At 37.9% G+C, this 26,408-nt stretch overlaps 1 protein-coding gene across 9 annotated transcripts in view; it reads left to right on the top strand.

Annotated features, from left to right (window-relative positions):
• Window positions 1-26,408, top strand: part of CNKSR2 (connector enhancer of kinase suppressor of Ras 2) — a 221,638-nt gene that overhangs the window by 169,371 nt on the left and 25,859 nt on the right. For all 9 annotated transcript variants that reach the window (XM_068687529.1, XM_068687500.1, XM_068687519.1 and 6 more), the window contains 3 exons: window positions 5,737-5,804; window positions 11,115-11,215; window positions 12,375-12,918. In XM_068687529.1, coding sequence (XP_068543630.1) covers window positions 5,737-5,804; window positions 11,115-11,215; window positions 12,375-12,918 — 713 coding nt within the window. The remainder of the gene's footprint in view (window positions 1-5,736; window positions 5,805-11,114; window positions 11,216-12,374; window positions 12,919-26,408) is intronic.

The raw sequence follows: 26,408 nt of genomic DNA, 5'->3' as shown, positions 1-26,408 counted from the left end.
CTTGCTCTGGGAACACTTCTATTTCTGGCTCTTGAAGGAGTGATAAGTTGGAAAAGGATTTATAACAGTAACTGATTATTCTTTTGCCAAACTTGATAAAGGAGATTACAAGCAATTTGTTGTGCAGATTCTCTCCACCAACGTGAATTTAACCTACACATTGACGTGAACTTTTGACTTTAAGGAAGCTAGTGGGGATAATCTCAGCAACTTGAAAAGAGTGAGGGTTTAAGTCTCAGCTCTTAGTGTGTTGAGCTTAACTGTACCTATAGTAAGCCAATTTTTCAGAAAAACTATTAAGATTTCAGCATAAAATAAACACAATTACACTTATTTCATGTAAAAGACAAATTAAAATCATGGATCCAATGCCTATTCAAATATTTGGAGGATCATTTCATTTATTTTCACAACATAAATTAAAACTAATTCAGTTCAAAATAATATGTAATTTTCATCATACGATAGGACAAAAACAAAAATCTATGATTGTAACCTGATCATTGTTCTGACTTACATAATGTCTGTGGACATGGTAGCTGAGTAAAATTGCTTTTAAAACAGGAGAAAAAGGTGATAAAACTCAACTCATAAAACTCATTAGTTAGTGCTATGGTCATGGTTTAATCTCTCCTGTGTGTACTAGATTCAGGTACCTGGCCAATCAGCTTCAGGGTACTGCCAGTTCTTCACTGATAATGTTTGACTGAAAAAGTATACTAGTACTATTCTGTGTTTGCTTTTATTTAGAAATAGCTGTCTGGTAACATTTTCAAAGGTTCATGCATGACTGAAACTCATTTCAAAAGTCTCTCATCATTTAGAAAACTTAAAACCTTTTTATTTGTTTGTAAAATTTTAGGCTTGCCTTTACTAGATAACTCTGTCAAGCCAGTCACTCAAACAGCACAGCAAACAGAATAATGGCACGGTCTATTCAGCATGTCCCAAACTACAGCAGCAGATAAATCATTTCTGTCAGTAAGTCCTCAGTCAGTATGACAAGGTGACTTGTTTCTGAGGATAAAAATTTATATAACTCTTCAGTAATCAGAAATCAGCAGGAAATGTGCATCAATATGTTAAAAATATATTGCACGTCTAAAACTAACGTAAGATCTAGAAAGTTATAACTATGCAGCATGAATCGCTTTTTTATCATATTTTGAAATACCTGCTTATCAGTTTTTTCAAAAGGAGATAGACCAAATATTGATCTGAATTATGCAGATGTAAATTTAAAATAACTCCATCAATGTCTATGGAATTTCTTGAAATTCTTATGTCTGAATCACAGTCTCACCATATATTTTTATTTGATCCACTTTGTTTAATATATGATATAAAGTAGTTCACCTTCACAAGGTTAATATACAAATTAACTCTATATTGAACAAAAACGTGTTACTGAAAAACTAATCTTTCAAATGCAGAGGTAATAAATACAATACTTCCTACCTAAAAGCATGTCCTAGCCTAACCAAAGTGAAACAGAATCAATATATTAAAAGTTAAATTAAAACTGTTTTGATCAATTTATGTTCTTCATTAGCTTTCACAGGTATATTTTTGTCAGGTGTAATGCAGTCACTGCAGTTCTATTATATGTGAGGCACAAGAAATAAAGGAAATTAGAAAACTGCTCAAGCAGTCTAACAAAGTTAGAATTGGTTGCATTCCTTCATCCCTTGAATAAAACAACTTAGTAAAAAATAAATAAATTTTTAAAAAGTATATACAGGACATGAAGTTTTATTTGGGGATGAAGGTTTTTTTGGGGTATGGGTATGTGTATACTCACATAAAACGTGTCTTAGTTTTAGGTAACTTTGTTCCTATTCAATTTTTCCTACTACTTTTGTGACTGAGCCACACTGCTATGTTGGTAGAAGCTGGGAGAGCTCCAATCACTGAACTTTATTGTTGTGGCATCTGAAGTCCCTCTCCTTTGCATGATTACACCAGCACAAGGATTCTTTCTACCCATACAACACATTTACTTTGGGTGAAAAGAAGGATGGAATATCCTTCATTGATGCAAAGTACAGTTTTGATAATATAGGTTTATATTCATAGAAATACCTTGTTTTGAAATTTCTTGTTATTCCTATTCCAAGAAAATATTATGATGTACAAGGCAGTCCACATATTTCTGCGTAATGGTGCTATGTGTAACTTATTTTGATTGTTAACTGTACCTGCTACTTTATAGACTAAATATCTGTTTTTTCCTCAAAGATGCCAATCATCAGTTCAAAGGCAAATGCAGCCTTTTCAATGTTGGCTGGTTTAAATACTTTCCAAACTCTTATTGATCCTTTTTATTCTGAATACGGTAAGCTATATAATCTATGCAGGAAAATGCAGACTGCAGCTTCACATAGAGTGATTTTCTGAGAAATTCCTTGAACCTATTGTAACCGAACTGTCCTCTGTATCTTGTTGTGTATAGGCAAAGTATTGAAATTTATAATTTCTTCCTCAATGTAGCTCTATAGTTAAGAGTAAAGATGACAAATCAGCTTGTATTATTAGCATGTGAGAATGTGTCTGGAAGATTTCAGTAAAGATGGCCTATAAAATATTTCCAGCATCGTCTACAGGCCTCTTCATTCTGGTTAAACTGCAGCAGTTTACTTATAGACACTATATGGTATCCATACTCCCATTGCTATATAGCAGGTTCATCCTAATCCTTGAGCTTTATGGTTAAGGACAATTAGACACCCTGCTTTGACTAAAAGCTTTGCACCTACCTGGAGTCTGAGATAAGATAGAAAAAATGTTTTCTACTCTTCTGTTTGAGTGCCAGTACTGTGCATTCTTCTTTATAGGAGTTCTAAGTATATAGAAAGATATATATATATATTTAATTTGGTTCTGAGTGAGTCATAAAATTGTTTTAATTACATACTGACAAGAAATGTGTATGCTATTCTTGAAAAGAAAAAGAAAACAAAAGCAAAACCTAGATGACTGCTGCAAGTACCAGTGTTACTTATTGTAACTGTTATTGTCATAGCTAACAATAGGATAATTCTCACAAGAAAACTAAAGCTGCATTTGCAGTAAGGAAGGAATATTTTCTTGGCCTTTTGCCCTCTAAAAATTACAGCACACCACAGGTTTAAATCTTCCCATATACAAGGGCTTTGCAGATTACTTTTAAGTAGGTTTTAATATTCATAGTAAAGAGTTCTTCTATAACTGTACACTTGATACTTCTGTCCCTTATGTTCTGTAAAGCAGGAATGTTTTATTCTTCCTCCACTCTTCTAAAGATCATTGCATTTCCCTGTGATACAACCCCAGTGTGATGGATTTCTCATACTCTAGCCTGAATGAACCTAACTCTAGCCATGATTTATTAAAATAATACTAATTGTCTAACCACAGATGTTAAGCCATATCTAATGAAGCTTTAGTGGCCATATACCAGAAAACATGCAGAAGTCAATACCATTCTTTTCATTTCTGAACTAGAAAACCACTCAAAAGACATAGTTATTAACTGTTTACAACCAGATCAGTGCCTTGTCACTCATCCCACAGGCACTTGTTCCAAACCATGACGTAAATCATGAACTACAGAAAATCATTAAATGTGAAGTCAGTCTGTTGTCTCTCTTTTAGACTGGTATACAGTTCCTGGGTTATTGTTAGATTATACTTTTCAGGATTTTTTTTTTTTCTGGAATAATCTACTATAGCTGTAACCACTGTCACTTAACTCTTCGGTAATTTAATTGGTTACCTCACTCTCAGGCATACAAAATACTATCTCATGTTTAGGATGGAATGAAATTTCCCAAATGGAGAACTCTTATAGCTGTATAATTTAATATTTTGTGGTGAACAGGCCTATTCAAAGGGATACAGTAGGCAGTTGTTTTATGTCGACTGCACTGGGTGGTGTTAAGCCCTGAGCTGATCTGGGAATGTGAGATCCAAACTGGGTGAGAAGCCAGTGAAGCCCACCTCTGCTGTATGCCACACCATGCGACAGAGCAGGTGCTTACCTGATTGTGCTCTTTGCCCTCTGTACATGGACAGGTCTGTGGCCTTTGCTCATCACAGGGCATCAAAGGCCTGGAATAGTGTGGGTGAGGTTCCCACATCAATACGTCTGATTTGGGCTGGCAGAACTGTCGAGATGGGTGAGCTTCACCCCCTAAAGAAAGACTTCACATATCAGAAATGTGAACTTAAAAGAGAGTTTTGGAGAGGGATGACTTTTTTCTTCTGTGAAGATATGCAATAGTTGTCTGAAGCATGATTTGTTGGATTTCTGTCTCTGTGTGCCAGTGATTTTTTAAAGTGTATGGCATTTTCTAACAATTACAGAAGAAATTTTAAGTCTTTTCTTCAGCTCCCCTATTCTTCTGGCAGAAACTTTGATTGTAAATTAATATGCAGTACACTGTAATCACTTCAGTAGATCCCTAGCATCCTTCCCAATGTACAATGACTTATAGACCATTAATGTAATTTACAGATAACGTGATCAGTTTGTGTAGGGGCAGCAGCAGAAGTTTATTTCAAGGAGAGCAACTGTATTTTATGATCTAATGTCTGTTTATCTTGAACTGAAGTGTCTTAAAGGTTGGCATCCAGGACTGATTGCAAAGGTCTCACCAAAGATCTCTCTTGCTGATGAAATATTACATGCTGTTTCCATATTGCAATATGCAAATAACAGCCATCAGGCCAGTTTTCTGAAACAGGAGATTCACATTTCTGAAGGCAATGCAGAACTGACTCCAGCTGACCTTCCATATGCAGTAGCAGTAAAATTGCAAGCCGCTGACTGGCTTGGCAAACCAGGTACATCATCCTGTAGTCAGGATGACGTGTGTAAGGAATTCCAGGTTTAACATGGAATGGACTACCATAGGAGGTTGTCATGGTCATTTAAAGCATCATTGATGGAAGAACTGATTTAGTCTGTTTGGATAATGAATACACTGAGAGCCCTTTGGGGGAAGAGGGCAGGCTGAATTAGAGCATTGCTACAGGCAGTCAAGTGTATGCTTTTCAATGACGGTCCTGCTAGAAGAGAATAGCAATAGTTTATTTTCAATTCATGTAGCTTATGGAAGCATTTTTTCAAGTCTAAGTTGAGGTGAAAGCCTTAGGTATGAATTGCATTGAGGCAACTGTCTTTTCTCCCTCTGCTTCCCTGACACAAACACAAAGGCGAATTCTGATATGCCGCCTCCTCTTTGTATTTGGCAATGTAGGTAAGCCCTAAAACACATAATGGCATAATTAAGCCTCACTGTCTGTTTAGGAGTAAACCTGTTTTTTTTGACTGGTGGTTTCTGCTCTGTTCCTCTACTAAGTTGCCAAATCAGGTCTTAAAATATTTCTTAAATCTCTGAAAAGTGGTGTTTATTCTCAAGAAATCAGAACAGCAGGAGTATCGGTGTGATGGCATATCTATGAACAGCAGACTTAATAGCCCTTTGATTATCTCCAAATCCTTTATTTTACAGATGTTTGACATCATACATGATTTTCCATTTGAAACAAGATCTTTGCTGTGAAAACAATTTGTTCAACAGCAAAATTATAGATCTTTGGAGGCTCCCAGAGTATCAAAAAAAAGCAGCTGTTTAATATGAAAAATAACATTGTCTTGAATCTGTCAGATGCTCATACCTTTGTTGTTCTGTAGAAGTACACTAAAAATTAACATGCTGTATTGGTATCACTGCTTTTTTAATATTATTTCAGATGGCTAAACAGAATTAACATGCTTGCTGCTGGCTATGCAGAAAGGGAGAGGATCAAACAAGAGCAAGGTAATATTATTTTAGTTTCTTCTGTCAGTTCCTATAACAAGTTCATCTGTTCTTTTTTTTCCCAGCTGTGTATCAGGCCTCATTCTCATCATCTGACAGCAATTCGCATATAAGCATCCCTGTTGTTGCTTTAGAGAATTGCTTCTTTCTTAGGGGTTTTTGATTAGTTTCTTCAGACTCTGGTCCACATACCCTTGGATTATTTCTGAGAAAGCCACAGAAGGTAGCTAAAAGCAGCACATTTTCTGCCAGTAATCTCAGGTATGTAGTACTAAAATAAGCTTAAGAATCTGCAAACTAAAAAATAATTTAAAATATTACATTTGGTGTTTTAATTCACAGGGAGGAGGAATGCATGAAATAGGTCTCAGGAACAAAACCATTCCTCTAAAGCCTGCTGACATAACTGGATTCTTAAAAACCTAAAAAAAAATTAAAAACTTTAAAACTATAATTTTAAGGACATTTAATGTTTTATAATTTCTGCTGGTTTTCCTGTTTTGAGGTGCGTACTTGAGCCTTGTTGGCTGTTTCAGTGATGAAGCCTTTCATTTGGAGTCATAGGTTTACATCATTTTACGAATATTTTTTATGTCTGGTATTTTCTACATTTATAAAAGCAGCACACATAAAACAATGAGTCACTTTGCTTTGGTTTGCTGCAGTAGAAATTCTTTTTGCAGATAAGAAAAAGAAAGGGTCAGTCGTCCATTGCGTTGGGCAGATTGTTCCCTCAAATTGCCAGTGACATGGAAGTGTTCCTATCCAACTGACTACTCTGGCAAGCAGCTGTCGCGTGAATCCATACTCTATTTTTCAAATGTACCTGGCAGCAAATACCAGAAAATTTCAGTGGTCATGATGATCCAGAGTTTATCCAGATGACTGTCTACCTGCTGCCTGCTGAGTCAGAACATCACTTTATAATTTTGTGGCTTCTCCCCTTCATCAGTGAAGTTCTGACTTCTGTCCCAAAAAGCTTACAGCTCAGAGCTGCAGCAGCAATGTATTGCATGTAATCTTTTAGTTATGAAAACTGTACTTCTAGCCGTTTTTCAGGGAGAGTTTGTATTCAAAAGACTATCACTAGGCTTCAAAATTAGCCACGTAGTGTCCTCCACACCACTCAAAGTCCTGGTTCTGTACCAACCTATGTGACAGCAGCCTTAGTTATGTCCATCTGGTCAGATACTGCGAAGAAGAAGATGTTTGCGGTCTGTGTCTGCAATGCATTTCTGTGGTGTGTTGCCCCTTTCCTGGGAGACACTGCAAAAAAAATCCTTTCCCTGATGAGAAGCAAACATAGCTTTGGCAGCCAGGTGGAAACATTGTGAGAGTACAATATTCTATAAGGGCTGAAGACTAACAGACAGCATCATAAAATGATGTCTGCATTGATTCATACCCTGACTGTCTCACCACAGAGCACCCTAGAGAGATCAGCCTGCTGTTGAAGAGCACTGGCTAACAGCATACAGCTGTAACTTGATGGTAATAGCATGGGTGGGAAGGTTCGTGGGTGTTCTGTCTTTCTCTCAGATAACTAGGTTGTATCTGCTATTGCCTCATTTCTAATTTTACCTTCCAGTAAGTGCAGCTGCTTATCCCGGTTGCATTGCCCACCTGGCTTCATCCCATATGGTCCTTGCACATCATGTCATTCATAGTACTAGGCCCTCTTCATTCACACAGTCCATTCACACCATGATCTCTGTTCCTCCAGGCAAGTTCTCAATGCTTCACCAAACTTCAAAATCAGTTTGGGAGTCTGTATTTCCCAGCCTATATTGCAGTAGCCAGGTTGGAGGGACCTGTATACCATCCATCACCACCTGAAGAGGCTGTAAACAAGCTCTTAGTCTTGGAGTCTTCAGGGAAATCCTCCATGTTAGCATCCAAAGCCAAATTGAAGCATTTATTGACAGCAGGTTGGCACTGGAATTACAATAACGTCAGATGGTAAAGGAAAAGGTGTAAGAACTGTTATGCTAACACTGTACGTACAAGTGCACAATTGCAGACATGATGCACCTTTATAAATCCAGATAGATTTGGAAAAAATATTTTTCCTACCAAGCAATCACTGAATAATAAAATAGTAGATGATCCTGTTCTTAGACATGAGATCATGTGCATTCAGGCCTCCTGTTGCCTATTATTAAAATGGCTCCCTGTTGAAGATCATCAGTGAGACCCCACTTACCACTGAAATTATATCCAAGGCACTAAGGGAGCTCTTTATTACCACCCTAATGCCGTTTACTCAAATTGATTTATCATATGGAGGTAGGGAGAGCTATATCCACTGTGTTGCATATATGTGTTCAGTGAGGGTATCACATTCCCCACTCGCTGCAGTACAGTGTTTTTATGCCTCTGGTGATTACCCTTGGCTCCCAGCACAAGGGCTGTTAAACAGATGAGTAGTGCCCCTAATTAGCAGAGGCATTAAGTTAGCAAAGTAAAACCTCTCCATCACTTCAAGCATTTTTGATATTATAAAAATTGTGAAGCTGAAATTTTCTATATTCACTTACCGTACCAATTGTCATCTACATATTTGATTTTACAAAAGGTCTTTTATTTCTGTTCAGTTCATCCCCTTGCAGGAAAGCTTTATAATACCTCTGAAACAATTCAACACTAGTTGTCAAACCTGTTTCAATTAAGAGCTGAACGGTTCTGAATCTAAAGTGCATAAACATATTTCAAGTGCTTCAGAGATGCACGAATCACCAAACTGTGGGTGTATTGCTGAAGAAAATGTCACATTCTGTACAGAACAGTTTTATAAAAATACCATCAACTTTCCATATTAAATACAATGAATGCTAGCAATACGGCAAGGGACTTTCTTCGATGGAGATATTATATACCTTCCAGTCGTAGAAAATCACAGAAAAAAAAATACTTGCTTATCTAAATAGAAAACATTTAACTGGCAAATGGCTGGCCAGTGTTAGCTTATATATAATAGATGCAGTCTCTTGCTCATTCAGAAAGCTTTCAACATATGCCTGCTGCTTTGAGCTCATCTGGAACTGAATTGGACAAAATCTGCAGAGAGAAATATGGCAACTGTTTGATAGCATCACACACATTTTAGATAGATTATAATGTCTCAGTAGCCAAAAGCAGAACATTTTTAAAAACTGATGGGAGGCTGTTTTCATTCATTTCACCTGAAAGTTGACCCCTGGAACTGCAGAATTTTTTAGACAAACACAGTAGGTTGCCAACAGAATTTCCTATCTGGGGTAAGGTGCACAAAAGCATAATCATATAGTGTTTTATTGTATGTGGATTTGACAGGAAGAACTTTTTTGTATTTCTAGCCAAGATCAAAACCTGCACCGAGAATGATAGATTTAATTCCAGAATAAATAGTTGAGCTCTAAGCCTACAAAAATCACAGTGAGTGATACAGTTCTGACAGGTTTCTCACCAGAAGTAGCTCCATTAGGCTTTGCTACAAAATAGGAACAAACATACTTATATGCCAATATTTTCAGGTTTTTTGAGCTGCCGGAAACAAATTTTCTCAAACTGAGAATGACTTAGATGACAGTTTTCTCTTATTTAGTATTTTACTCAACAAAATTAAATTACTTGGAGATTTCCAGAGACACTGTTTGGATTTTTTTATTCCATCATCATGAAAATAAAAATATATTTATGCTATTTATTTATTACACTGTTTTAGGAGAACCTTTCAGCTCAAAGCTTGCAGGAAGCAATTTAAAAGACCGAAAGAGTTATTATTGCTTGTAAAAAATAAACAGATAAATATGGCTGCCTGTCCCCAACTACCACAGTTTGGGAAAATACAGAATTTTAGGGTAGACTATTCCAAGACACTGTCATCTTAAGATTAGTAATTTTTGTTTTATATATTGAATAATACTGAATGAATATTGAATAACAGTAGATTTTTAATTGTGAAATACAATAACCATAATGGTAACAAAAATCATTAAAGCCAAATTATATACTGTACAAACCTGGAAAATTTCAACCTCTTTGTTATTTAGATAGTTTATGAAGCAACAATTAATCTTTTTCTCCTCGTCTATTAAAGACAGAATAGTAAATCACCCAGTTCATTGAACATGAACTTCACGTGGAGATTGCCTGTGGTTAGTCTGTGAATGGTATGAACTACACTTGTGCAGTTGTACAGTGGCTTACCCAAATACCAGAAGGTAATACAGTCAGAAACAAAGTGACAACATAAATGTTTGCATCAGTCTTACAATATATAGAAATATTAAGGTTGTCTATCTGGAGCTGGGTCAGCAGTTAAGTTGTTTTCTTTTGAAAGGAATATTAAGGTCTGGTATCTATTTAATTGCATGCTGTTGTGCTTCAAAAATACTTGCACCGGAATAAATGGGAAATACCATGTGATACATTCTTCCAGGTGTTTTCCCCTTTGATCAAACTACCATAAATACGAAATGGGCATGGCTAAGACTTGATATCATGACAAAATAAGACCTCGTGTCCCATGAAATTTACACCACAGGCCCTGTGTCCTTTGTACTTTCTCTTATCCACCTTTTGGAATTCTATGCTTAAATACAACTGTCATCTTCTTCCTTAGCAAATCACCTTTAGCAAATCACCTTTTTCATTCTTGGGTAACAGGACAGCAAGCAACTGTTTTATAAAAAAGACATGATTTAAATTTTTCTGCCTTATCTTAAGTACATCTGTTTGTTATTAGAAATGTAATTGAAAAGTTTGGGTAACTAGTAGGATAAAATGGAGAAAAAAGGTAGAAAATAACTTTGATTATTCACATGTGCAATAACCACTACGTATTTGATATGCCAGTTGGTGTTGGTTACATTACATTACAAGTTACATTTTTCATCTTTTCTGTTCAAAAAAATAAAAAATACTTTCAGTAATTTCCAGCCAATATACAATCATAATTATTTTGATGATTTTCTAAAAATTTGAAAATATGATCATTATTGCATTGAGTACTATCTATGCATGTAGTATTTATAAGGTGTGTACAAGAATTAAACGTGTGGGGTTGTTTAATATCTTTGCAGTTATGTTTAATATACCTCATAATGTTGTTTTTTTGTTTGTTTGTTTGTTTGTTTGTTTCCCTCTTTACACTAAAACATTTCCAAATTACAGAAGCTATCATTTAGATTGCCAGCATTCAACTCATATATAACTTCCAGAATTTGCTAGGATGGAATTTCTACTTGCTGTTGTGAAAACAAGTCTCTGTTATACAAACATATCAAAATACGTTGAAAGTTTTTGATCTGATATGTATGTAATTTGTAGATTACTGGAGTGAGAGCGATAAGGAGGAAGCTGACACTCCATCGACACCCAAGCAAGACAGCCCCCCACCCCCGTACGACACATACCCACGGCCTCCTTCGGTAAGTCACCTGCCTAATCAGGAATGACTACATAAAGTGACTTTTCTGTTTAGAAGTGACTCTTCTGTTTAGAAGCACGTGCATGCACGTATTAGGGCAATCTTCAGTATATTTTTGGAGCCAGTACTTGACTTAAGGTATTTTTAAAGTATGAGCTTAAAATATGAGCATGTAAAACATACATGTACATGAGTATGTTTTAGCTTCAACAACCATCATTGCTATTTCCACTGGTGTGTAGAGAATACATTTATAATCCCACTCATGTACAGAAATGGATTAAGTTACAGAATTCCTTTTTCCTCTTCTTAATTCATGATAGATCCCTACTCAGCCATGCAATCCCTCACCTCCCCCTTATCTTCGTCTTTGACAAAATGTAATACTTCAGTAACAACAGAGATTCTTTAAGGTACAACAGGTTTGCTGTAAAGATTTACTGTAACAAATTACACTTGAATTTCCAGAGAAATTCCAACATGAAAATGTTCTTTTATATAGCCAACAGTGATATTGGTTGTTCTATTGTCTGTGAAAAAGTAGGCTTATCTATAAATTATAACAAAAGGAGATTGTTTTTTATTTTATTTAAGCAGTTATTGGTGTAAAACTAGTAGACAGTCTTCACATTTATTCTTCACAGGGAATTTTAATTTTCATGTCTATACATGCAGACAATGTTAACTAAAGCGTCTTACTTGAATATATTTTTAAAAATGCAAAATTTTTGGTTGAGAAATTGGGAGTCTGGGGAAAGACAGTATTCTTGAGGTTTAATCTGAATGCAATACTTTATTTTCTAAAACCATAAACCTTTGAAACATACTGAAGCTCTGCCAACATGATTCCAAAGGAATTATTAGCAAGATAAGATGACAGTAGGCATTTGGATGGTGTTTTTAAGGTAGTATTAATGGACTAGGTATATCTCTCCTGTCTTTCACAGAGCCATATTCTACAAAGTTTTCTGCAAATAATTGCATTGGCTTCTTTTATTGATTAAGGAACATTTTGTAGGAATAAGTATTAGGATTAACTATTAGTAGCAGTGTGGGAATAAGTTTGTTGCCTTCAGTAACAATGAAAAGTATGTGGTCATTACTAGCAGTATGTCTTGGTCTACACTGATCTGAAGGTTGCTCCATTGCTGACCTTGCAGATGAGTTGCGCAAGCCCTTACGTGGAGCCCAAGCACAGCCGGCTGTCCTCCACGGAGACCTCCCAGTCGCAGTCGTCTCACGAGGAGTTCCGCCCGGAGGCGGCGGGGAGCGCCACCGACTCGCCGGTGCGCAAGACGGCGAGCCAGCGGCGCTCCTGGCAGGACCTCATAGAGACGCCGCTGACGAGCTCAGGACTCCACTACCTGCAGACGCTGCCACTGGAGGACTCGGTGTTCTCCGAGGCTGCCGTGGTCTCCCCCGAGCACCGGCGGCAGTCCACCTTGCCCACCCAGAAGTGCCACCTGCAAGACCACTACGGCCCCTTCCCGCTCGTGGAGGGTGAGCGGATGCAAGTGCTGAATGGCAACGGGGGAAAGCCCCGAAGTTTCACGCTGCCTCGGGATAGCGGCTTCAACCACTGCTGCCAGAGCCTTTCAGTTGGTGCTGCTGATCACCAAGAAGAAGCGCAGCAGAAGGAGGTGGAGGAGGAGGAGGAGGAGGAAGAGGAGGGCAAAGCAGCAGAAGAAAACCAGGAAGATAAAAGTAAGTATGGGATATTTCTGTGGCTTTTCAACAGTCCTGTTCGTGTGATGTAGAAGTTGTCTTTTCCTTTCAACTATTAATAAAATTAAAAAAGAACAGTCTTCCAACATCCCCCGTATTTCACCAGGTCCTCTGTTTCACACCTCTTTAATCAGCTTTATGTATTAAGGCCTAGTAAGCAGCCAGAGTGCTGCATGATCTGTCATGATCACCAGACACTTCCCCATTGGCTGGTCACCAGCTTTGTCCTACTAGTAATTCCTAGTTCTAAGTTGATTTTTCTTCCATGCTTTCTTCCCACTTTTACTTGCACAGTATTGTTCCCCACTGACATGTGTACATGTCAGGACATACTCAGTACTAAGTTTCCAGCCAGCCCCCGTCTGGATTTTAGAAACACTCAGTAAATCCTGAAGTGCAGGGTCTGGCTGTCATTGTGTAATATCTAGGCAGACAGGTCACAGGACAGCCCAGAACCTGAAAGAAGTTGAAAAAGAGAGTGTGTTTTCCCCTGTTCCTTACCTTGTGATTTGTAGTGACAGAAGTTCAAAAAATATTTCAAAACAAATTATAAAAATATTAGAAAACAACTATGTGACCAGCAGGGTTTAAAATATAACATAACCCTGTGTAACTGTCTCTTACGTAGCACAGTAACTCCATAGATATTAGTGCTACTTGTCAAAGGTAATCCAAATAAACAGGGTATGAGGATGGTCCCTGCTCCTCTTGAACATGTAAAAACATTTCTGTGTCTGTTTCATGCTCTGTCTTTCACTGTCATTTATGGAGCTTCTCAGCATGTGTTGCTAGCAAAGTTCAGTTCATGCCCAAGTTGTTGGGTCTGTCAACAAAGCCTGCATCCATGAACTGTGGGGTTATGCTATGATTAAGTTGCCTGGAGTGGCAAGGAAGGCAGGATGGTCCTGAAGCTCTCAAAGGGTTTGTGCTATTTGGTTCCTTCAAAATCTTTTTTTTTTTTTTCACTACAGTAAAGAAGTATAAAAATGGTAGAGAGATAGGAGAGGGTAGTGAAAGCTTTGGATAATTAACTATCTGCATAAGTTAATTCTTTAAATTAGTACATTTGTTGAGCATTATAATTCATATGGACGTTACTTAGTCTACATGGGAGAGATCAAGAGTTTTCCATTTTCCTTATGCTTTTGTCAATAGGTTCTAGACTTCTCAAATTCTTGCCTTTGATAAAACAGTGATTTCCTTTGCAGATATTAAATCTGATGCCATTAAAAGGAGAAAAGGCATGATTTGAGTTGCATTCATGCATGGCTCTTGCCAAAAAGCTCATACATTCATTAGGGTAATATTAGACTCTTACTGACTGTGAAATGAAGCTCTTTAATTAACAGGGTTAAGTTTCATCAGCTGGGCAGAATGTGTTATCCTATTTTTAGCCTTCAATTTTGATTTTCAAATGGGTTTTTACTGATAGCTATAAAACAATATAAAAAAAAATGCCCTCAGTCACTGGAGCAAAAGTAACAAGGAGACTTCCCAGTGGAGTATCTGGGCTGTTTGGGATCCTACACACAGGGATCCTGCTGGAGGGCTTAAGATGCTAGTTGTTTTAAACAACACTTTTAAGGCCTTTAGAGGTCGTGGTAACACTTTATGGTGTACAATCCAAATTAAGGGCTATTGCTTGGACCAACAAGCCAGAACTTGGGCTCTTCTCTGCCTTTACCTACCATTTTGCAAAAAGGGAGAAAAACGTTTAATTTTCAAGTGGTCTGCCTTTATACACATACTTCTATTATTCTTTAGGTGAGGAGGTTTTCTTGCTTGAAGCATTAATAAGAGATTGTTTTTGAGACATTAATGACCAGCTAGACACGTAAAGTGTTCATGGTGAATTATTGACCATGAAATTATAAAAACAGAAAGAAAATTCTGTTTAATCTGTTGAAAAGTTTAAGTGCTGAATTGCTTGTTGCTATGGCTACAATGTTCTGTTTGCAACACTGGCTTTTTCCAGCTTGGTTACCAGTAAAAAAAAAAAAAAAGGCAGAACGGATTGTGTGCAAGGGGTGTTCTCAGTTGCAAAATCCCAACTTCTGAGCAGAGAGGAATGAGAATTGCTTGTAACCCTGCTGTCAGGATGGGTGCCTGTGTGTGTGTGCTACCTCATTGCCTCTGCAGCTCCGTTGATCTGGGAACATAAAAGCTTGCAGCTGGAGGGAGAGGTGGGATCTTCCCCCTTTGAGAGAGGTTTTAACTTCTCCTTGAGCCTCCCCTGCAGTGGTATCAGATGAACCATCTAAATGCATTTATCTGCCTCTTACACATTTGTGATGCTGACATAGTTCTATACTCTTGGATGATTCTATGTGTTCCCGTGTGTACATGTACATGTATGTGTTTCAAAGCTTGATCATTTCTATTGCTGTTTGTGCAGGACAGGGAATACAGCTCCTTCGTGCTTGTGGCTGTACAAGTCAAAAGTCATTGCCAAAAGTTTGTTTTTTCAGCTTTTTGTTTTTATGTCCTCAATTTTAAAGCCTCCTGAGTTCAAATCGTGAAATGCAGTCCTGTTTCTTCCAACTTCTTTTGTGAAAATGTTTTGAAATAGCCACGCCACAAATGAGGAACTCTATGCTTTACTTCAGATGCTATCCTCAGCTGCTATAATTTACATAGTTCTGTTGACTTTCTACAACGGCTACACTGATTTGCAGCAACTAAGAATCTGCTCTCTGTTAATCACTACTCTATGCCTGAAATAGATATTGCAAGAATTTCCTGACACTGCAAATAGTTCTGTGTATCAGTTCTCCTGTAATGCCTAGATATCTCATGGTAAACTAAAAATCTGGGTTTTCCTTTCCTGTCTTGATCCATTAGGACCTAACTTTGTTGTGTGTTCAGTTGCTTCTTTTTTGTCTCATTATATCACATTAACACTGCACGGCTAACTTTTGATTATTTTATTTCCCTAATTGGATGACTTTTGTGTAAATCATTTAGATGTTTTGTATTGGCACTGTAATGGTCAGTCTCTTGCTTTTTAATGGAAGAGAATTCTCTTGTGAGGTATTTGTGTTTGTCTGTGACTCGTGTTTGCTCCTGAGACTATGAAAACAGCAAGAGCTATGGCACCAAGCATCCCTTCTTGCCATGATTCTGTGAAGCAGCCACACACAAAGAGCATGGGAGTGGCATGGCACAGCATGTTGTATGTCAGTGATTCAGTTGTGAAGGACATGTTGTGCCTTTTCAGATCTGTTTTCTGTTAGTTGGAGGTAGCAGAATGAGAGAGCTGTGTGTCATGAGCTTCACTGCCACCCCCTTCCCCTTGGGCCTCCCTGTTGTCCATGCTCACTGTGTTTTGACATATTTCACCACTTAACACCAAGGAGAACCTAGGATCTTCTTGGCAGACAGTTATTACTTCCAAGTATTTTTGGTGGTTGGTTTTTTTTTTCATTTTCATTGGCTTCTTTGGTCTGTGGGAAAGGAACAGGAACGACTCCAGGGTCAGCATTTAAGAGAAGCAGGTACTAGTGCTCTGCAGAGTGTAACTGGAGTGGACCCCACTGACCTCCGTGCAGAGAAACCTGCACCTTTTGTGCTTACTCCTGAAACAGTCTGTGGAGAGCAATAGCACCAGTGGGAGTCCCTGCACTACCACCAGTGAGGGAGTAGTAAAAGACACTGAAAGTACTGTCTCCCACACCAGCCACCAGTTGAAGAATGACATTCAAGGTGTCAGTGCTTTCACAAAATAGCACAGATGGTTTTAAGGGCTCTCTTCACTAGCAATACGCACAGTTTTGCATGCGGTGCCAAAGAAAGTACGTCTGTGGTTCATCCCAGGTGGGGACATCCTTGACTCCTTCAAGGAGGAGTTTGTACTAGTAAAAATATGCTCTGAATAAGGTCAGGTATTTCAAATTCTGACATACAGGTACAGGGAGGCTTGCCTCTTTTAAAAAGAGGACTGTACTATGCAATAGAAATGCCATCTCAGAAAGATGGATGTTTGATAATTAAATGCTACATTGTGAAGTAGTACACAATGTAACACACTTCTCAGTTTTGCTCCTCTGCCTTTCGGATAGGGTATCTTCTAAGTTTGGCAGGGTTTAAGCAACAGTGAAATGTGGGAGTTAGGATGAATAATGTACAAAGCCTGGATTGTGCACGCTGGAGCTGATGGTGATGTGTGTCTGAAATTAATAAGACGGTTTGCTTTTCTGACAGCCTCTTTCCATTTGAGAGAGAGGATTAGTGGTGTCCTGTCATCTGACCACCTAGTTAGTTTTACCTGCACCAGGAGGCAAGGGAGAGGCCATTAAGATTTTCCCCTCTGGAATTTCTCAGGTTAGCAAAGGTGTGCACGCCTGCTAGTGCCTTAAATAAGCAGAGCTATGAGAAATGACAGGTCATGTTTCACGTTAGAAATACTCCTTATGAGGCTGACGAATCACACAAAGTACAGCACCCTCTGGGACGCTAAGGAGGACGTTATTCTAACTTAATACATCCAGCATCAATCATGTACAAACCAAAGTATTTGCCAGGGTTGGGTTGTTGGGCGGGGGGTAAGGGGGGTTGTAGGTTTTTTGTGTTTTTTTTTTTTTTTCTGTTCACCATCCTTCTGGGTGGCACAGCCTGTGCATACACTGAAACAGAGTAATGAAAAGGCTGTTATGTTTTTCTTTTCTGAGCCTTGTGTTCACAACCTGGCTTTTAATTTGTAATTCCGTTGCGAGCCATCCCATGGCATTTGGGCCTCTCCCCGCTGAGGCCTACCAGAGCCAGGCACCCAGCTGGTAGCTGTGCTGGTCACTCAGAATGAGCCTGGTGAAAAATTCAAGTTATCTTAAAAAATGCAACCTTATGCTTGTTGGCTTATACTGTAGATGACAAGCCAGTGGTGCTTTGGTACAGATAGTTTGTGTCTCCAGAAGAAATTTTCATCAGTGGCCTGCTGTTTCAGGGAGGAAGGAAAGAGAAGAAGCAGGACAAGACAGCGGCTGACATCGACATACTGCCTGACCTGCTTTCCAAAGCAAACACACGACATGTTTGGAGGAACAGCATGCATCTTCTGTACATACTTTTTTCTTACTTTTAACTAGACCTTTTGGTTCTTCATTCATCATAGGGTCCAGTGAAACATGAGAGAAATGTTGTATTTAAAAATTCATAGGTGGGGAAAGAGCATCATTGATAATCTAGCTTATATCTAAAGCTAAAGCTTTTATAGTTGTGAAATTTTAAGATACATGTTTATCTGAGTAGGAATTCCTATAAGGATCCAGAAGCAAGTACATATTTTGGAAAATTTTCAGCCCAAACAAGAGCTGCTTGATCATTTTCTTGCTGCCATATAAATGTCTACATTCAGTTTTGTGTACAAAAGTATGTTTTAGACTATTGTAAATACCAGGATGAATAGACAAGTACTGGGACTAGGCTTCATATGTCCTGAGCCTCTTCTTTAATTCAAAATTTAAAATTTAATAATAATAATAATAATAATAAAAAAGCTCTTCCCATCCTCACGAGCAAAATAAACTCTATCATGCAAGTGTTTTTGTATTCTAAGTAAAAATGACGGGATACAAAATTTCTGTATTCTGATTTTAAATTTCAATTGGAGGGGAAAAAATTGCCTGCGGTACTTGAAAGCCAAATATTGAATCATTTACTGAGTAGCAATTCAGAAAGCAATATGGGCTGTCAACAAAAATAAAAGTAGTTTAGTTTTATGCCTCTTAGTGTTTTTAAATGTGAATGCATTTTACCCACAAATATGCTGTTGCCACATTTAAATTTTAATTGATTTCCATTGCTCATGCTGCTAAAAATGCAAAGGAGAGGTGAAATTCAAAAACATAAATTTTATAAGGTGTTTTCCTACTCTTATTTTGGTTTTAATAGCTTTGGGTGTCATTGCCAACAATGGTCATCTGTTTTTTCCTGAGATGTGGATTAAATGGTCTTTTTACAAGCAAAAGAAATAGAGATGAGAATTTCTTACATGACCATTCTTTTAGTATACTTTTCTTAGAGAGTATCCTCAGCTGCATTACTAAGCTGGTAGTTATCAGTGGAGCCATGCTACCAGAGGCACCTTCAGGTCGTGGAGCAAGGGATGTATGGACTTGATAATATATATCTGCCCTTTTTTTTTCCTCCTGTGTTCTGCATTAATTCTCTTGTTAGGTGTCATTTAACCATCTCTAGTTTGTGTTTAATTTTTCTGTTTCTTGGGATAAATGAGCTCTGTAACTGCCTCTGCTCTGTCTCAGGCTGACCTTACAAAAAGACAGCCAGTAAGTGGCAGAACACTTCACATGCTGTACAGGGAAGGCAGTCCAAACCCTCTAGGACTCCCTGCTTGTCATACAGAAGGGTATGTGATAGTTTCCTAATTTTTTCTCAATAGCAATATAAAAAAAACTTTTTTTTGAGCTTGTAAATACTCCCCCCAATTACAAATGTGCTTTCATTTTAAAAAGCATAAGATACATTTCTTAAATGGGGATATATAGCTTTTTTTTTTAATTATTTTGTGTATGAAAAGGAAAAACTGAAAAAAGAAAAAACGGAAAAATTACCATGTAGATTCCCATTAAAAAGAAGGCATCCTATCCTAAATTTGATACCTACTTTACCTGAAAAATATATAATATTTACTTATTTACATAAATCTTATTGCAAGCTCTCTGAAAATTAGGTTAAAGACACACTCAGATTCGACCACTGCAGAAAACACGAGGAAGCGTTTTTTCACTGGGATTTTTTTTGAATTGTCATAGTTCCTCTCTGAAATGCAAGAGGCACTTGGTCCAACCCTAAAGTTTTGAAATGCAAGGGAAACATGTACCTATAATGAAACAATTTAGCCAGATACTGTGTGCAAAAGAATGTTCTTTTTAAATTAATAATTTTTAAATACTTTTCTCCAAGCTGGGAAAAAAAAAAAAAAAAAAAAAAGGAAACTTTTTCCATAATCTATTACAATTAAATCAGAAGAACATGACACAGTACCAGTAGGACTGGGAGAACAGACGAGGACTGTGGTCTTTTTGGATTATATCTATTTCCTTGCCAGGTGTTACCATCTGCTAGCTGTGGCTCTCAGGTTCTTTCAAGGTAACTATTAAACATAGGCAGAGAAGGACCTGAGTCATTAGTGCCTCAGAGAACATAGGAGAGATGTAGTTTTATTAAGCTATTAGCATGCTGAACTTCTGTAGTGTCACCATGTAAACATGCTTTCTTGTTTAATTACTGTCAGTAGTGGGAAGCAAGATGAGATATTAAAACCTGCAGGGATGGGATTCTCAGTGCAAGCAGTCAGCATCTTGCTAGAATTTTTTTGTTGTTGTTGGAAAGGACACTCTAGGGGAAAAAAAATGTTACAAAGCAGTTTTGTTTGCTTAAATCTATTTTTAAAAGAGTTCTGGGTTCATGGAGTGAAATGAAGTTAAAGGAAGATTGTCTTGGAAGCCTATGAAATAAATGTTGAGGGGCAATTTTTCATGAATTTTGCTAGGGCCTCAGCCTAGTATTTGGCTGATTATCCTTTCCTTTTAGACTCCAGCTGCTGCTCCAGAGTGTCCCAGATCTCATGAAGGTCTACCTGCCAGCCTTATGCAACTTCATTGAATGTTCTTGGACTACTAAAATGGCATTAGATCCTTGTGTTTTAATTTCTACTTACTTTTTTCCTAATTTTTTTCACTGAAAGAAGGCAGCATATGTAGGCTAAAATCTCAGCCTCTTTATAGGTTCTGGTGAAACTGTAAGTGTGCTGTGCAAGTTTGCAAGTTATTTGCAAGTTTGTGTATTTATATGTGGAATTGACTTCAAGAGGTTATCCAGTGTAGTTCTGTCTTCTAAATCTGGAGCTGTGACGTCTACTGAATCTGTCCTTAGGTACCCTCAGTGGTGGGCATTCATCAGTCCCTCCAGACAGTACTTTTCGCTGTATTGAAAAGGAATTTACTTTTTCTTCTAATGGATATTGAATTTTTCCCTCTGCATTTTAAGCCTAGTATTTCCTGTCCATTGCAGCATGGAATAAAAAAACAACCCACTCCATTACAGCAGCTCTTTTTTAAGCTGAAAGTTTGTTATGAAGGTTGTTCTAGTTTTTCACATACCTACTGTTTTCTAGACTTCTGACTGTTCTTGTTGAACTTCCCTTGGTTTTCCAGCTAGTTCCTGCCTCACCCAGGGCAGCAACATCCAAATCTGGGTGTAGCACACCTGGCTGACACCAGGAAGATTGCTTCACCTGTGTTTTATACAGTCCTAATTTGCAGCCATACAGTACTTCACATTTCACTTTGTGCTTTACAGTATGTTAGGTAAGCTTTCCTGCTTAACTGTTATTTTTCTTGCCTTAACGAAGTTGATTAGTCCTGTGCTTCCCACAAATCCACATTAAGTAGCTCAAGTTGATAAAAACCTCAGGTGATTTAAAATATATAACTAATTGGGCTAAAACAGACAAACAAACAAATATGACAGCTTATAAACTAACAGCATGACTAGACAAAAAAAAATGCCTTGCAGACTAGCCTGATGTTTGCCAAGTTCTGTCTCTGTTAGCATAGCATTTACCATATTGTTATATGAAACTTGGCAAGGGGATTTCATCCCTCCAAATCATTCCCACTTCTATGGTACCAGCAAGCCTCTGGTACCTCCTCTGCCTGGGCTTCACTTTTGCTACCAGATGACACCTTGGTTACCTGAGGTGACTAACGCTGCTTGCTTTTGGGAGATGAACTTCTGGAAGGAAAAGACTGTGCCCTTGTCTTATACCCATTCTGCATCTAAACAGCAAAGGAAGATGTTATCTGGAGATAAGCGGGAAGTGGAGGCTCATCCTTCTGTCAGTTGGAAATTTCATTGGTCCTCAAGCGCTTATTAAAGCTCAAAGCTTACACTAATCACATAGGTTTCATTTGTAAGCTTTTCCATTGTTTTTCAACATCAAGCATTGCTAGTTCTTATGAAACAAATATCACAAGAATACAGGTTTTGTTTGTTTGATTGTTTTTAAAAATGATAAGCCCCATAATCAGGCAATTTTGCAAGGATCTTAGTTCTCATTAAATAAAAAACAGGTTTCTAGTTTTGTTTTGAAAAATTGTTCAAAAGCTGGAATATAAACAGTTTGTCTCCTTTTCTGGCCCCAGTTTGTGAGTTCTGGATCTAGTTGGTAAGTGAGCACTCCCAAATCATTGTACCAAGTGCAATGCCATTGAGTAGTATGATGTCATGGACAAAGTGTGAAACAAGTTCTCTGCAGGATTTTACTGTATTTACACGAAGAAAATGAGTACATTTTAAGTTGGATGGCTTTCTGGCTTCACATTTTGAGCATTTCTAGCCCAAAATAATAACAGCTAATTATTTCTTCTCTCCTGGGTTACAGAAGCATGAAGTTTGCCCTTTCAGAATATAAAATATCATGACTGATTTGTTTGGAAGTATTTGATTTATCATCATTAGAAAATGAGGAGAGAGACTGCCAAAAAAAACCTTTGATTTGAAAACAATTTTCAGGCATGATTTAATCATACAAAGATTTATAGTAATACAAGAGGAGGTGAGATTAAACAAACCTCACCTGGGAGATTTTTCCTGTCTGTAAACTCAGGGGTAGGCAGATATCAGTGGTAGTGCAAGACCTGTCCACAGGGTATGATTTTTCTGCTCCTTACCTATCTAAACATTTTATGTCCATGTCTGAGCTGGTCTGCTTGGGTTCCCATCGTGGGGAGAAACTCTACTTGCACAGACGGGTATGACCTCAGGCTGCATGAGGAGAAATTTCTTATAATGGGAAGTGGGGCGTGCAAGGCTGAGGGGAAACACTTTCTGCTGCTCCAAGGTTATAAAGGAGGTGAGTGTTTGGGTGGGTAGGAAGTTTACCTTGATGGCTTTTCCCAACAAGGCTAGTGAGAGTGCCCATGCCCAGTGATAGGATGAGGGGGAATGGCCTAAGGTTGTGCCAGGGGAGGTTTAGGTTAGTGTTAGGTCAGAGGTTGGAGTAGGTGATCTTGGAGGTCTCTTCCAACCTAGATGATTCTGTGATTCTGTGAGTACATAATAGAAATTACTGGGGATAATCACAAATTTATTTCTGTGTTAAATGAAAATGAGATTTTGGGTGCAGTTGGCTGGCTCAAGGGGGCTCGGTGATACGCTTGCATGCAGCAGCGACAGACGTGGCTTGGCCATGTGAGGGGCTGGTTTCAGCTATCACAGCATTTCCTATAAATGCAAAGTAGTTGTTATAGAGCACTTAAGAACGGGTGACTACAAGACGTAGAGAATTAGGGAGTATTTTCCTGGGGTAAAAATAGCAAAATCTGTTTTAGAATTCACATAAAAGTATTTTAATAGCCTCTACATTTGGCATGAAAGTGTTATTTTTACAATTGTACAATGTGAATGCTCGAAGTCCAATATGAAAATCATACTTAATCTATAAAAAGCTTGAAGATACTTATTCAGAGAATTCTTCTGCTTCTTTACTCCCTACTAGAATATACCTTACTATTTGTTTTCAACTTTTAATTAAGAAAATAAATTTCATTTTCAAGAGATTTTCTTTTTTTCTTCTTTTTTTTTTTTATTCACCTATGTGTATGCACAGACTTTTATAGTAGAAAAGCTATATTTTTAACTGTAATGTGATGGTTTTAGGGACTCTGCAGTCCAATTTACAAGTTCTGCTCACAGATGTGGCCACCTTCTAGTGGCCATCTGAATTTCATATTATACACAGGCTCTCCTTGCATCTTGACAAAATCAAGAAATTTGATTCTATGAGCAACAAGCCAATTTTCTCAGCTTGTACATGTTGTAGCTAAACAAGACTACAGGGTTTGTATTGAGAATACAAAATTCACTCAAAAGAAAAGGCAGGCTCTTAAGTCACTTTTGGAAATAGCACTTGGGCTCTTGATCGATTTTACTACTCCTGACCTTTAGGGGAGGCTGAAAGTGGGAGGCCGAGGCCACAGTCAGAAGGCCACGAGCAGCCAGCACCATCTCTTGGAGCCAGGGGACACCTGCAGTCTTTGGACTTCTCCTCAGAAGAGATCAGGAGCAGGGCAGGGAGATTTCATATTCCACCCGGGTTTGGCACTTCTGCCACGGCTGCCAGGAGGCTGTGCATTTTGCTGAGCATCACTGCTCCCCAGGACACTGGGGAATAGGAGGTTACTGAGTGTAACCAAATAAACAAAGAAAGGAAAGCAGACCCCACCAAGACAGTGGAGCCTTAACTTACCTGGATACTAGGATAGGAAACAGCTACTTTCCATGGGTCATGATCTGTAGTGCTTGTTGGGAACAGACAAGAAGCATCAGGGTAGCTGGGGAAGAGAAGGTGAAATGCAGTGGGGTGAGACAGAGGCAGGATGCTGAATACTAGAAATACATCTGTAACAGTGAGGATAAGCTGTAGAACAAGTTCCTTGAGTTATGATTGGTTTTACAAATGAAAATCCGCTCAGACTTATCACTGTGCCATGATTGAGAATGGTGGTGTTTTAAATCTTTCTCCCTGTTAGAAAACCTGTTTTAAGAACGTTTTGTCTACAGAATGGCATATTTCTCTTACAAGAAAACCTAGTGTAAATGCATTCACGCTGTGTTTGCATTTGTTTCACAGAATAGTACAGCTTAGCATGCTGTGCAGGTGAGTCAAGTGGATATATTTTGTGTTGGGGCCACATTCAGGTGGGCTGCACTAGCACACCAAACCATTTCCTCACCCCAAGTTATCCTCCAAGGAGGAGAATCCAGCATAACCTCATGATTATGTCATAAACCCTGCAATATTTCTGCCCATAATTAGCTGAAGTGACTGTTACTTTTGCTGAATAAAACCTTCTTACAGTACTCCCTTAACTCATGTCTTCCATAACCATCACCAGAAGCCTTTGGTGAGACTTTTTTTTCAGATAACTTACTCATTTGTACCATACTGAAATGGAGTAGATATTTTAAAAGACTAAGTCATAAGCCTATTTCTTATTTTGTTCTTCTATTTTTTGTATTCAGCTTGTGGTTGCTTATCTTTTGCAGTGGCCATAGCTAGCTCCATTATAAATGACCAGAAGCATATAGGCAGATCTTCATCTCTGTTTCCTGGGATTTATTAACGTCTCTTCCTTTCAGGGCAAATATAATTTTAGTAATAATTCCACACTGGGCAGGGGAGGTTGGTGTCTGCACTTAGGCCTTTAACTATGGCATTCCAATTCTGAAACTCCCACATGCTTATGCACACACCTGCTGATCCCATAGGCCTTGCCATTGCAAGGCGTTGGTTAAACGACCTTCGGATTAAGCTGATCATGTGCATGTTGTATTTTGTAGTACATAGACAAGTGTTTCTGAGCCCCATTATGTAAACTGTAGTCACCAACTCTTTTTCATCACCAGTAGTTGTGCTGATATATATAGTGCCTCACACCATATTGTAACCAGAAAAAAAAATCAATCCTTGCCCATTCCTACCTTGTATACTTTCTCATAAGAAACTTGAATTGAGAAAGTTCTTGTTTTTCCACACAGTTGTTATATAAATGTATCACACAGTACACACTGAACTTTGTTACCTGTGTAACCACAGTAAAATCTTTAATATATCAGATAAAAGCAAGGACACTATAAAAGGTAGCATGATTTCTATGTATTTCTGAATGATTTTCCTTGGTTCTCTTTTCCAGAAGCAGTCTTTTTTTCTGTGCTTCTTTTATGTTAGTTATGAAAGACGTGATATAAATCAAAGATCAGTTCATAGCCTAATTCTATGTGGTTGCACCAGGATAATTCCACTAGAACATCTCCACCTATATTTCTGGAATATATATATTTTATTTTTTTTTTATGAAGATGAACATAAATTCAAGTCACTGCAAATTACATAGGCATCAGTGAGAAGTCTATTTGGTAAAGCCTATTTGGAATATCGATGTGTAATGAATGGTAGCAATTCCTGATGTTATACAATAAAATTAGTGAGCTTTTTGCCATCAAATATGCAGCTTCTTTAAGAGAGTATTCCTTGCAGAATTAAAGATTCACTAAGCTTGTGTTTTTAACTATTTTGTCTTTTTGTCTTGAAGCCTAACTTTTTGATTCTGCACAGCAGATGTAGGCTTAGTAAATATTTCCAAAAATGTTGAATTGTGTAGTTCTGTATCAGGTCTCAGGCTCTTCACTATTTGCAGTTAAAAAAAAAAAAAAAAAAGAAAAAAAAAAGAAAAAAGAAAACAACAAAAAACTGGAAGTGCAAGTGATTGCATCTGGAGAGCATGTGGAGAGCATTGAGCCTGAAGTTTCAGCTAACAGCCTGCCTTCAATAGAGCTTAAAAACACATTTATAGGGAAGAGTTAGAGATCTCTTTGTGGAAGAGAAGATTCTTCTAAAATGTAATTTTATTGCTTTTGAATTTGGGTGTACTTTTAGGCATATCATGTGG

This window comes from Anas acuta, chromosome 1 (genome assembly GCF_963932015.1).
Source record: "Anas acuta chromosome 1, bAnaAcu1.1, whole genome shotgun sequence".
Lineage (NCBI taxonomy): Eukaryota > Metazoa > Chordata > Aves > Anseriformes > Anatidae > Anas > Anas acuta.
The sequence above is the reverse complement of the archived record's forward strand: the minus strand, read 5'-3'. Positions and strand labels throughout refer to the sequence as shown.